This window comes from Kwoniella shivajii, chromosome 11 (genome assembly GCF_035658355.1).
Source record: "Kwoniella shivajii chromosome 11, complete sequence".
Classification (NCBI taxonomy): domain Eukaryota; kingdom Fungi; phylum Basidiomycota; class Tremellomycetes; order Tremellales; family Cryptococcaceae; genus Kwoniella; species Kwoniella shivajii.
In genome coordinates this window covers 745269-758956 of record NC_085918.1, presented here as the reverse complement: position 1 = coordinate 758956, position 13688 = coordinate 745269, and the positions used below count along the sequence as shown (strand labels likewise).

The 13688-nt window shown below is 43.7% G+C and overlaps 4 protein-coding genes across 4 annotated transcripts; 2 read left to right on the top strand and 2 right to left on the bottom strand.

Moving 5' to 3' along the window:
* Positions 1 to 798: 798 nt before the first annotated feature.
* Positions 799 to 3347, top strand: IL334_007690 (uncharacterized protein; the record flags this gene model as incomplete). The annotated part of the gene is made up of 7 exons (XM_062939380.1): positions 799 to 1475; positions 1641 to 1746; positions 1856 to 1949; positions 2026 to 2176; positions 2247 to 2820; positions 2919 to 3027; positions 3169 to 3347. 7 exons carry the CDS (start codon positions 799 to 801, stop codon positions 3345 to 3347), a joined length of 1890 nt encoding a protein of 629 aa, XP_062795431.1.
* Positions 3348 to 3962: 615 nt separating this feature from the next.
* Positions 3963 to 7107, bottom strand: IL334_007689 (uncharacterized protein; the record flags this gene model as incomplete). Its single annotated transcript, XM_062939379.1, has 5 exons — positions 3963 to 5466; positions 5542 to 5882; positions 6004 to 6123; positions 6196 to 6953; positions 7065 to 7107. 5 exons carry the CDS (start codon positions 7105 to 7107, stop codon positions 3963 to 3965), a joined length of 2766 nt encoding a protein of 921 aa, XP_062795430.1.
* A 1136-nt stretch (positions 7108 to 8243) lies between these two features.
* Positions 8244 to 8664, bottom strand: IL334_007688 (uncharacterized protein; the record flags this gene model as incomplete). The annotated part of the gene is made up of 2 exons (XM_062939378.1): positions 8244 to 8452; positions 8553 to 8664. The coding sequence occupies 2 exons, from the start codon at positions 8662 to 8664 to the stop codon at positions 8244 to 8246; spliced, it is 321 nt and encodes a 106-aa protein (XP_062795429.1).
* A 485-nt stretch (positions 8665 to 9149) lies between these two features.
* Positions 9150 to 13628, top strand: IL334_007687 (uncharacterized protein; the record flags this gene model as incomplete). Its single annotated transcript, XM_062939377.1, has 8 exons — positions 9150 to 9851; positions 9916 to 10142; positions 10205 to 11272; positions 11328 to 11512; positions 11568 to 11651; positions 11705 to 13143; positions 13229 to 13469; positions 13528 to 13628. 8 exons carry the CDS (start codon positions 9150 to 9152, stop codon positions 13626 to 13628), a joined length of 4047 nt encoding a protein of 1348 aa, XP_062795428.1.
* Positions 13629 to 13688: the final 60 nt, after the last annotated feature.

The following is a 13688-nucleotide window of genomic DNA, read 5'->3' as shown; positions in this document are numbered from 1 at the left end:
AAGATTCAGTGCCTGAGTTGAAGCGTGTCGGTTTTTGAATTACCCCCTTTGATTTTTTTTCCTACAATCAGTATACCAAATGAAAATGTCCTTGTTCGGTGGTTGCTAACCAGGACAAAAAGAGGAGAAGGGGATATGTTATTGTCTTTTGAGGTGGATCATTCATTTCTCTCTCTTGATAACCACCATCTTTCGTTGTCATACCATACACGCTACCGCCTCTCTCTCTCTCTCTCTCTGATATCGTACACTGGTTGGCGAACGGTTGATCCGATTATCACACACCCTTTTGCCCTTTGCCCTTTTGTCATTCGATTCAGGACGCGCTCTTCCCGGATCATTCTTGTGTTCGCGCATATATATCCCCCTTTCTCTTTTTTTCCTTTTTTGTTCGCTCAGAAGACCGAGCACTGTTTCTCAACATTGGATATTTGGGATATTTGGGCGTGGAGGACCTTTGGGGAACAGGTGTCAAAGCACGAGGAACAGAAAGGACTCAGCATATTGCACAAGCATAAGCATAAGCATACCATTGGGTCACATTGAAACCACCTTTGGGATCCAAGAAAACCACCTGATTCGCCAAGATTGGACTGGGATAATCTACAATTACTATCAACTCAACATTCATTCTTTATTCCTACACCTTCGACTTCACACACTCTTTTTGCCACAAGTTCACACACGACATACGTCTGAACAACCCGTACACCTTGCTTCTAAACCTTTATTCGGTCTATATATGTCAAACTCATAGACAATCCAACATCCCTATACAGTCAAGGAGGAAAAGCCAAAATGCCATCAGTCTTACCTAACTTCCTACAAGGTTCACCACCTCGTTCACCACATGTAGAAAGGAATAATGCGTTCGCATCATATTTCAATACAAACTCAAATACGAATTCACCTGTATCATCTACTTACCCTCATCATACACGTCAATCACCTTCAATATCAGGTAGAAATTCAATAACTGGTATAAGACCAACGAGGAGAGATATATTATTATGTTTATTAACACTATCTTTTTCTTATTTGCTTTTTTCCTCTCCAAGTACATCGGAATCAATACCAATAAAACCTCATTCCCAACTTCAAAAATCATCATCCTCGTACTCCTCAAAATCATCTTTATCGTCAAAATATAAATTTCCTGATTGGTTATTCCCTGCTTCCTCCTCCTCTTCGTCCTCTTCTTCTGCTTCTCACTCTTCTTCCTCGGGTCATTATGGTTCAGGGATAGGAGAAGTAACTTTTGGAGAATCAGTTAAACCTTGTGGATTCGGAAATGATGCTGAAGATACAACAGAGTTCATACCCGCGTTGAAAGATGGTAAACCTTGGGATGAAGGTGAAGAAGAATTAGAAGATGACGAATTAGAAAGTTCAGTCACGATACTGAAAGCCCATTCTCCAGGCTGGACAGTGATGGAGAAATTGTATATTTACAATGGTAGTTTCTACGCGGTTGTGTGAGTACGCTTTCTTCTTTTGACCATGATTCAAGGAGTTAGATCGAGCTTGCTTGGGCATGTTCGACATGTTATCACTTTTCTATGTTGTCTGGATACCCTGGAAGTGGTGTGTCAACGATAAAAGAAAAATAATTGACTGATCATACAATTTTTGCCATTTAGCGACGACGGTTCCGCTTGGCCCGAACTTAGAATGATGACTTCCACCGGACTTCCAGCGAATAGTGAACCAGGAAATTCGGAAGCCAGAGAACCCAAAGGCGACGAAGTGAGTGATACCGTATCTTGTCCAATTCATCATCTTTACATGTTGCAGCACAAAGCTGACTGACAGTCACCCATTCACCCATTTACCCATTCACCCATTCACCTAATAGATCATATTCATTTCTCCGTTTGAAGCTATGAAACTTTGGGGTCCCAGAGTATGGAAAATGGATGGAATGTCTTTCTTATTCAATGATGGGCAATGTGAGTTTAATCTTGATTTCGCAAGCCTGGAATAATGATTCGCTGAAATAGTAGTTGATGTCATTTCATATGTCAGTTATCGATCACTACTATCACTTCGCAGCAGAATTACTGTTGGGCGCTTGGAGAGCTTATTCGTCTTACGATGAACACGGCACTGCGAAAGGAGAGACAGCATTACCGCCTCCTCAAAGGATCTGGTTCTTACATCAAAATATCAAAGAGTGGTACGTGCAGGCCATAGCAGTTTTTGACATGGCACGCATATAAGCTGATCTGGGATAAAACATCTTGCAGGAGAGATAAACCAAAATTCAATCCAACAATCTTGTATGCTCTTTTCCCTTCGGTATCAATACTTTATCCAGAAGACTGGGCGGATTTCAAGAATCAGACTATATCCTCAAAACCTAAAGCTTTCATGCTTGAGAGAGCTTTATTAGCTGATAGATCCGCTGCATTCAGAGGAGAATGGACTGGACCCACAGCTAGAACTGTAGCTTCAGCTTTACACGTAGGATCAACCACCAGGTGGTGGTGGGAACCCATACGTAGACAAGTACTTCGATATTCAGGTTTATCAGAACTTGTCATCAATAGAAATTTGGAAGGTCATGGTGCCATCGATCCTGTGAATTTGGTTGGTCCAGGTGTGGATGTTGTTGAACCTTTAGCACCGCAAGGTACATATCAACCTGTTATAACGTATATCTCCAGACAATCTTCAAGAAGAAGATTAACGAAAGAATCACATGAAGATTTGGTCAAAGCTTTAGAAGAAAGGGCAAAAAAGTTGGGTTGGGAATTGATCATTGTTGAAGCTGAAAAGATGAGTAAAGAGGATCAATTCGCTTTAGCTGGAAGAACAACTGTGAGTGACGTTGTTCCTCTTCATGACTTCGTCATGTTAGCTTAGAGTAAGGGGAAGAACCAAAAATGCTGATTGATCACTATTGCTCGCTCTCTCAGATCATGCTCGGAGTGCACGGTAACGGTTTAAGTCATTTACTCTGGATGCCACCTACACCAAGAAGTGCGGTTATCGAAATGTTCTTCAAAGGCGGATTTGCCAGAGACTGTGAGTAATAATGTTTCTCTTCCTGACCAATAAACCCCTTCCCACAGCAATTCTCCTTCGTGTCCCATATTCTTCGGGGTACACTTAACGCCAACTCGATGGCAAATCAAGAGCTGACATTGTCATGTAAACGAAAAATAGATCAATGGACTGCCCACGCATTAGGAATAAGACATTTCGCAGTTCAACATGATGTTTCCTTTACCGCTCCAAACTTACCGAAAGTAGATTATCCAGAAGGTTTCCAAGGAACTAGTATAACCGTTGTAGGGAAAGTAGTAGCTGATTTGATCGAAGATCGACTGGCCGGACGAGTATGAGATCGGGTGTTTTAGGTCTTCAGACAGCTTAGGAATTAGTGTTCTATCTTGTTTTGTGAAGAAGTTTGCTCCAGAAGAGGATGCGAGGGAGGCAAGGGATTTTGCAATTTGATCACGTCGTGGAAATACCTCACATTATTATATCTTTCCGTTGAACATGTCTTCAATATATACCATTATGCTATTACCAGTATTTCTTAGTTTCGATTGGGCTTTTTTACTTCTATGCATATTTCTCAACTATGTCAAGTGAATGAGAGGGTTCCGTCGTCAAGTTCCTCTGTGTATGGCTAAAACAAGTTCAAATTCGTCATTGACTATCGCAGAATAGCGAGAACAACTTTTTCTCAATGCTTCATCGAAGTCCAACTTATCGTTATATCTACCATTATTGATCATCATTCATTCGCAAATATCGTACGAGGTTCGACATCTATACTAAAACCACATCTATTCTATATACAGTAAATTGTTGCGAAAACATATTGATAATACCTATCTATCGGTTTGATAGTTTGCTCTAATACATCTTAACCAAACTACCTACGTAGACTTCCCTTTCATAACAGATAAACAAGTAAGGTCTAAGAAACTACCCGTGTTGAGTGTGATCAATTACCAATTTCTGATCTCTCCAACCTGTTCAACAGCCTTATTAAACATACTCAAAGCCTCTTCATCTTCGTCCCGTTTTCCGTTCACATCTAGATCTTGAGGTCCATCTGACGAAGACAAACCTGCAGTACCTAGTGCACCATCAAACAGCTTTTCGTTAAACAACACATGTCCTGAGGGAGTTTGTTGTTGTTGTTGCTGTTGCTGTTGCTGTTGCTGTTGCTGTTGCTGTTGCTGTTGCTGTTGCTGTTGCTGTTGCTGTTGCTGTTGCTGTTGCTGTTGCTGTTGCTGTTGCTGTTGCTGTTGCTGTTGCTGTTGCTGTTGTTCCTGAGCTTCATTATCAGAGGATGATTTTGACCAAGTTGAATTTACTCTTTCCTTCTCCTTTCCATGAGCTTTGTTTTTGAGGAAGCTTGAGCCAGCAGCAACACCGATTCCATGCCCAGAAGTAGAACCTCTTGATTCTCTAGTATACTCATTGGCTATTAGATTTCCTGGTCTTTCAGATTCGACTCCAGATCCAGATCCAGATCCTGATCCTGATGCTCCGGTTATTCCCTGATTCTGGTTATGATCGAGTGTCATCAGTGAAGGTAATTTATAACCCATACCCAATCCGTTATTTTCAGTTTGTACAGGAATTCCTAGATCGTGTTCATGACCTTGACCTTGTTCAATTCCGAGGCCTAGACTTAGTCCAAGCTCAAGGTCTGAATGAGGATCATTTTCATATGTGTCATAGAACGAACGTTCATTTGAATTGCTTTTGTACATCTCATCTCCATGTCCAGCAATGATATTTTGTTGATCCCAATATTCATCTGCGTTCGCAGGATTCATTTGGCGATGAGCACCTTGTTGTGGTCGTTGCTGCTGATCTTGATTCTGATTTTGGTTTGACCAACTTTCATATGCGTTTATATCTCCATTACCTCCTCCTATGTCCATCATCGTACCTTCTATAGGAGGTAATCTATACATCATCTCATTGTCTAATTCACTATCATGAGGATGAAGATGATTATATTCCATCCCACCTTGAGTGACGTAGCCATTTTGATCATTACCATTGTATATTTCTTGACGAGTAGGATAGGATTGATGATGTTGATGTTGATATTGAGATAAATGAATTGATCTACCATCAATATCGTATCCCATAGAAGATCCTCCTCCTACATTGGCTCCAGGTATGACTGGAACATAACCATCCATCGTATACATGTAATGTGACGCTCCAGGATGTGATCCATATCCGCCTCCATTACCACCGCCACCACCGCCACCACCGCCACCATATCCGTGAGCGATATTTAAGTTTCCATTATGAGGTAAATGTTGTGATTGAGCGTTATTAGCCAATCTATTGGTGGCAGCATTGTACAATGACATATTAAGTAGGTTTGTTCCCAGTAAATTTTGTCTCATTTGTTTTGCTCTAGCTTGGGCTTTCTGAGCTCTGATTGCGCCTTTGGATAATTGACCGACATCTCTCCTTCGGCGGCTATACGTGGTCAGAATTGAGTTCGAAAGTCAGCCAATCAATCGGCACGTATATGTAATCATAATCAAAACTTACCTTCTGGATTTAGCACTAGCACTTGTACCGATGCTACTACTCTCACTCATATAATTACTTGTAGAATCACTTTCGTTACCTTTTGCTATAATCTGATCTTTGATCTCTTCTTCTAATTTACCACCTGATTTACCTTTAATTAACGCTTCTGCGACAGCGTCAACTTTTTCATCTTCAGCAGGATCTTTCCTGACTCGTCGTCGAATGATATCGGTTCTTCTAGAAACAGGTTGATATCTGTATCCCGGAAATTTGCGTGAGTGATCTTCTTTTTCTATCCTAGCTTGTTCTTGGAATCTAGCACGAACTTCTTGAGGTGCTTCTTTCCACATCTTCGCGGCCTATACAGTCAGTGGACAGACAGGATCAGTACTACTTCGACATCCATCGAATTTCGGGTGGATAACAGAGAAGTAACGTGCTAGACCACCGGGAAATCCCTTTTAAGGAAACGCCACTCACTACTACTGAGATGTTCTGATGTTTCACTTCTACACTTGGAGGAATCAAATTAGAATCGGTGATATGTTTTCTGAAAAGTATGAAAGCGTTTCGAGCTCTCTTGATGTGCCCTTCGGGTTGCTGGTATGAAGATTCAGTATTTAGCGAGATTCAGATTCGAGGCATTCTTTTTTCGAAGATGATAAGACTTACCTTTCTAGCGTGACTCTTTTTCTTGGGAGCAGGAACAGCAGCAGCACCGCCATCTAACCCAGTGGAGCATTGAATGTCAACCAAGTGGAAAGGATCCTCACCTCCCATTTCATTATCGTTTTCTGAGTTATTCCCACTCATACCTTGATCTGGTGTATCGCCGAATGAACCTAGATCAGTCATACTTCCTTCAAACGAAGACGGCCATAAGACATTCGTAGGAGAAGTCGGAGAATTCGGTTGAGTCGAAGGTTGAGTTTCTGTTCCTCCTTCAGCCATTGCCACTCCCACTCCCATACCTAGTCCCATTCCCATCGATAGATTGAGTGAAGGTAGGGACGGCCATGATGGCAAAGGAAATGACTGTGGCGGTAATGGTAAGGATGGCAAATGATCATTTGAATGAATCGTGGAGTCATTTAACTGTATAGAAGGTAGACCTATTTCGGGAACAGGTGGAGGGCTTGGATCCCTCAATGAAGGATCAATGACTTGTTGTCCGACAGGTCCAGACGAAGTATTGGAATTCGAATTGGTTTGACCCAGACTTAGGTTTATGGAAGAATCAGAAACGTTAGACAGTTGAGAAACCCTTCTTACCATCGTTGGCATTTGAGGTAAATCAGGTGGTGAGCATGATGGTGTTCTACATCTGCCTCTATCGATGGTTGTTGGCTTGATCTCTCCCTTCTCTCCAGCTGCATGAGGAAGCTCAGTAGATGGAGTAGAGAGAGTGGAACTTTCCCGAGAAGGCAGCACTGTGTTCGTAACAACATCATCGTCAATAAGTGATTTCCGAGCGATTCATCGAAGAACGACAATCAATCAGACGAACTTTATAAGAGTACGGAGAGTTGACAGAAACTCACTTGAATGTGTACGACTTGAGTTCGATTCATCAACTGAAGTCATCTTGACTGTTCGTGCTTCCTTCGTACTTGTCCGTGGGGAGTGGATAGTAAGGAATGAGTGGCAAAGGAGTGTTGTTTGTTGTAAGTCTTTGTCTTCGTAAGTAAGCTATGTGTGGTGCTGAGGATGATCGCGAACTCCTACGACAGTTGGTTCGATAAACAGCAAGTACGACTTTAAGATGATATCTCCCTTGACCCTTCCACCTTATAGTGTATGAAAGGTTTATAATCCTTAGTGTCCAAATCTGCTAGACAACGTACGTAGCAATCTGAAGGTAAGTGAAAGTAAGTATGAAAGTTATCTCCTTTCGAATTGGGTGTCACCCTTTTATGAAGTGAATAAATTCCTATCGCTCCTTTTCATTCCTATCGTAGAGCGCTCAGACTTACAAAGGGAGTATACGTTTCCTTTGATAATAAGACTAACATAAAGGATTGGAGACGAGTACCGTGAAGAGTCAGTCATTGCTCCTTGCTCGACAGGGGATATGTAAATGATCAACCTGTATCTGACCTGTATGTCGGTAGGAGAAGGAGAATGAAAGGATGAGCAGTGAACCCGTTATCAAGCGGATTTGCCTAGACCATTCGACAGACTCAGTACAGCCAACAGAAATACGAATGAATCCTTTGTGTCCCTTCTTTCTATCGCGAAATAAGCGAAATGTGAAGGCTAAGACGATGGCCAAATGCTCAAGGAGAAGGCCTAGAATAAGCCTGCACAGCTAATGATCGGCCGTGTCATGATGATAGAACCTCTCTCTCCGTGAAAAACCCCTTTGATCATCGCTGCACAGAAAGGAGGGATAAGCGGATTGATTAGATGTAGATAGGAAAATTAGAAGTCTTAATAAATTCGATCGCAGTAATAAACAGGATGGCGATCGTCGAGCAACGATTGATCAAAGGATCATTTAGTTGCTTTTTATATCCTTTCGATATTGGTATCAAGCTGGAAATCGAATTTCGATGAACTGTCCAACGTTCAGGTAATACGGCGAAAATTCATGATTATCTGCACACACAGATTCTCCTTCTTGATTCTCCTTACTGTGAAGAAAGGACGTACTGAATTAGCTCACATCAAACATGAGAAATATTGCTGAGATGAAAACCGCTGGAATTACTCACAGATTATTATACATCCAACAATTCCTCTACTATAAGTCTCTCTTTATCCCATACATTAGCTCTCCAATAGACGTCTTCCTTGAGTCTAGCCCAAACATCTTCGAGAGTATCCATTTGATATACCATGAAACTTCCAGCTAAGTTAAGTTGTCCAGGTGGGGGGGCAGTATCTCTTTGCTTTGTTCCAGGTCTGGGGGCGATTGGACCGCTGTAGACTGCACATACCATCGCAAGCTGTATCAGCATAGCTCATCATGACTCATGTGCAGTTTGGTGGCATCCTTTTATGACTAGTGATGGTACTCAGACACTCACCCATCAAGCCTTTGGGGTCCTTGGCTGATCGTTCGAGATGTTCAGGTCGAACAGCTAATCTCTCAGCGAGATGATCAGGGTAATCGGGAGCGTATACGAGGAATCGAGGCATTCTTTCCTTTTAATGCGTTTTAGTCAAGATGTTTTTGCTGTAAAATGAAATGAAAGACTGATATTCAAAGTTCTTGGCTCCAGCTACATCTTCGACAACCTCTTGTACTAGTTGCGAGACTGTACATGTACTTCACCGTCACTTGCCGATTTGATCCATCTAAACTAGCCTGCTAATTCGGGACCCACCTCGGACCAACCGACTACCGGGCCGGCAGGACCTCGATTGCCACGTGAGAACACGAGGTCCCTTTTAGGCTCGCGACTTGACCTATGTTTCAGGTTCGGGAAGCCTAAATGACTTTTCTGTTATCTGCACGTGGTTCACGTCATCGAAGATATCCAGTTCAACAACACCTCCAAGATGATTTCAATTATCCCTTTCAGCATAACCTACACTCTCCATTTAAGGATCCCGAGATCTACAAAGACATATCAAAGACGATCCGACAGTTGGTAAAATAGACTGCGCTGCGTTCCACTACCATGGCGGACCAACCTAAACCAAGTTTGTTCTCATCTCTCAGTCTAGGTCGAGCGTCTCGTCCTAAACCAACGAACACCAATTCAAACGAAATCATCACACACCCTTTGTTGGGAGCTTCTACATCTTCCATTAACCTTCCTTCTGCTGAGCTTACTCTGCCAGACGCTTCTTCTTCGCAAGGAAGTCATAAATCAAGTGGATCATGGTCTGCGAAAACTGGTACCACGGAAATAGCAAATCTACCTTATAAACCTCGTCAACGTCATGGAGGAGGAATCGGTTCAGCCGGTAGTTCTACCAGTATGTTTGGTCCTACCACTACGGGCTCTCCAGTTCTTCAGCCGACTGCTTCGAACGTATCTACATCTCCTGCAACACCCACAGCAATCGTCTCAGCTGCACCAACAACTTCGACCTCGACTTCCGCAACCTTCGCACTACCTCCATCAGCGTCTGATCCTCCAGCGCAGGTCGATTTCTCCGCTCTTTCATCTGCACCCGCTCTTCCTGGATCATCTTCTCTCACAGCTAGATTACAGATCCAAAGTCTCAAAGCAGCCGCACAGAGGATTGGGCTTGGTAACGGTAGTATGGGTATGTCCATGATTGATGCGATATTTGACAAGGGTCAATTGGGTAGAGGCAAAGTTGGAGAAGGTGGAGATTGGGGGGACTTACTTAGGATACTCATGGGAGGCAAAGTAAGTAACATGGAGATTCTTCTTCGCAGCGAGATGCAAGATGCTCAAGGTGATCGTGTCGCAGGCTGTTTTGCTCCTGCCAACGACGCCAGCATCATCTCTACCCATGACTCCCCAGACCCTCAAGGATCATATCGCTTTCATCGCTCCTCCTGTCCCTCTGGCTTCATCCTCCTTCACGTCAAAGCAGCCTGGCAACGATACCAGCAGAGTCTCTGCGGAGAAAGAAGTTTTAGGAGAAAGTGCCAGCGTGTTCGTTACGTTGTCAGGTATGATAGGTACATTAAGAGAGTACGTGCTGTTTCGTGTATTTGACTTGATCATCGTAAATCTGCGGCTTACACCCCCTTTAGCGATGCTATATCAATCGAGTCCACCGTTCCTTTCGATTCACCATTGCTTCGGGACCTCCGTGACGCAAACACATGTCAAAGTGTCCTATCTTCGCTTAGACCTACCCAGATATTCTCTTCAATCTCCACCTTTCCCTCTTTCACCCTCTCCAAAGATGCTGCCATTCTACCCTTTCCACCACCATCCAAAACATCATCCATTTCTATTGCGCCAGAGACAAAGGAGAAGGAGAAGCCTCCTGCAGGTAAATTGGGCCGCATAAATCCATTTGCATCCCTTTTTGGGGGATCTGCTTCCGCCCCTGGTCCAACTTCTTCTAATCCACAACTCAACACACCAATATCACCTCTTTTGAGAGGAGGAGAGCAAATACTCACCCCTGATAGACCATCGTCTCCCTCTCGTTCTCTCCTAGGAAGCAGACCATCCTCACCCTCTCCAGCGAGTCCAAAACCAGCATCACTGATGACTTTTGATCACAATGATAATGCTTCCATCCTCTCCGAGACAGCTTCAATCTCTCTAGCTCATGGTGACGGCTATCAAGTCACTGCATACACTGTATCCAGGCCTATACGCTACAACGAAACTCACAAGACTCTCACTAAAGCTATTAGATCACATATACGAGATGCGTTATTGAAAATGCCAGATAAAGTGGTAGAGAAGGTTGTCAAGATTGTTTTGGCAAATGCGTGTCCGTCCTTTCAAAGCGATGAGTTTATCAAAAATCATAAAGGCCCAGATGCGGATAAGGTCGCAGTCCTAGACTTTTACGATCCTACAGCGACTGGGGAAAGATTACAGGATTTCATGGAAGGTATCTACGATGATCTAGTCACTCATTTTCGAACTGAAGGGGTGGACGGGCTGAAAAGAAAAGGTAGCGGCAACGCTCCATGGGGCAGAGCCGGGCATGCCCAAAGTATAACGACGGAAGGAAATGATGAGTCTATAAAGGAAAAGAAAGAAAAGGAGAGAATGGATAAAGAGGATCTAATTGAAAAGGAGGCCAGTGAAGGTACAGAAAAAGTTGAAGGCCTGATATGTAGGCTTTTGTACAACAGGCAAGTCATACCAAGTTTTCCGCTGATTCAGAGTTTAGCTAAAGCTCTCATATAGACTATTTTCACCCCTAGAATCGGACGATGCGAGACACGACGAAGCGCTCGCATCACGTATTGCAGCCCTGAACATGCTCGACTTATCTCTTGATCATCTGGGTCTCATAACAAGACCAGAAGGGGAACAACCTGAGGGCACCATTGCTCAAGGTCTAACTGATATAGTTGACAGAATCGGAGATGGTACGTTGCTTCTTTGTCCGATGGACTTGGATAAAGTCAGCTGAAATACGAACAGAGTTGCAAAAGCTATCCGGGAGTGACTGTTTGACACCCAGAGATAAGGCACGAGTTTTGATAACTGCTCACAAAATCGTTGTCGGTCAGTGATAACACGTGTTCTGTGTTGAAACAATGGGCTGACTGGCCAAGTAGACGGTCTCGCTCAACTGCCGAACGTGGAACTTCGACCTGAGGGCGAGCCTTATCAGCCAGCTGTACCGGAGCTGGCAAATGCTATGCCCACTACTGAAGCAGAGGTTGAGCTGAAAGCTATATCTACACCCGAAAATCAGTCATCGATGACCTCACCTGCTAACCACCCACTGACTTTGCAACCTCAGTCGGAAGCTGGGAGATCCGCCCCATCGCCAGCAGCGTCTGATTCCTCTGACCCACTCAATGCTCTGGGTAGCGAGACCACCGGCACCCCTAAATCCAATATCCAACGAACACCTTCCGTACCTCAGCTTTCAGTTTCTGAATCCGAAGATAGGCCTGAGCTCAATGAAATCATACAAGCAATGTCTGATTCTGTAATGACTATCACACCATCGATGAGTCGCGATGCGTCTCATTCTACCCAAGACTCGGTGCCTCCTCCCAAGCCCGCCCAAAACAATAAGCCCGGTACTTCGGGAGCCGATCTCATCCTGCCGATAATCATTTATTCCGTGGTCAAATCGAATCCACCCCAATTAGCATCTCAATTGATGTATCTCAGACGATATCGATCAGCAATCTGTCTGACTGGTGAAGCAAGCTACGCAATTGTGAATCTTACAGCAGTGGTAGAATTTCTCGAACATGTCGATCTTGCTGAATTGGGTCTAGGAGGTGAATCAGATAAAGTAATGTCAATCGATGACCTATCACCGATCGGTTTGAACTACTTGGATGATAGTAATGCGGACGCAGCTTCAATTGCATCTGCCTCCTCAAGATTACGAGGACGGGTTTTCCAAGTTGGAGAGCTGGCGGGAACGGCAGCTGGATCCGCAAATAAAGTGATTACTGGAGTCATGGATTCTTCTTGGACCGCTCTGAGAGGCTTAATGGGAACTGGAGTCGCTCCAAACTCTGAACTCGAATCCTCTGCAGTCGAAGGTAGTAGACCTGAAATGAGGCCAAGAGGAGCATCGACATTTTCTTTAGCAAGTGTCACGGCTAGTGTAGCTTCCATTGCGGCAGCTGCAGCAGCGAGAAATCGCTCAAGAGCCAACTCTAGAGCATCTGAGCATGTCTGGGGTGGGAATCAAGAATTGAAGGAAGTCTCTTCTAGACCTGCTTCAATCAAAGAAAAGGGTAATGGTTACCATTCTTCTTCCGAAGATGAGGATGAAGATGAAGAAGAACCTGAGGATGGTCAACAACATCATACTGACGAGGAAGTGGAGAACGCAGAGGGAAAGAACAGTGGAAAAGGCAAGGAAGAGGCCAAAGAAAGAGTCAGTTTAAGTAATAGACTAGCTTCGATTGGAGTTTTAGGTAGATTAGGCAGTCCCACCATACCTCCTCCTGCTAGCCTCAGTGAACAAGAAGGTAAATCCTCACCCAAAGAGGAAACTCCTACAGCTTTTACTCAGCCTAATAAAGTAAGTCATGTTCCGATTCATCTACCTTTCTCATTCTGGTACACTGTGCTCAGAAGGTTGAATGCGTTTTTGTTTTCTGATTTAGGCTGCAAACTTCTTGTCAAACATCGCACCTAGATCAATTTCTTCATCGATCCCTTCATCGCATACTCCAGGTCAAGAGACCAGATCGCACGGAAGGAGAGGATCCCTTCTCGGTGGAGGTGCTCTGGAATTGATCAAATCACATTCACCAAGAGGAAGCATAACTTCACTGTCCCTCTCTAAAGAAACCTCGAATGTCGAAATGGGCGAAGAAGACGGTCCGATTGAGAAATTCATGCACTGTGAGTTTCATCTAAGACGGTCGCATGAGGACCCAGCTGATAGTGAGAGTCTTGATAGGTGAAGTTGGAGATATCAAATTATCAGAGATTGGACTTCTGCTTCGAGATTATAGGAGATTAGGAAATATAGTGAACGGAGTGCAGAGACATGCTCAATGATCAATAAGGTGAATATCTGTCATCTGATTCATCTGATGGCTCTGTACAATTGATCTCCCA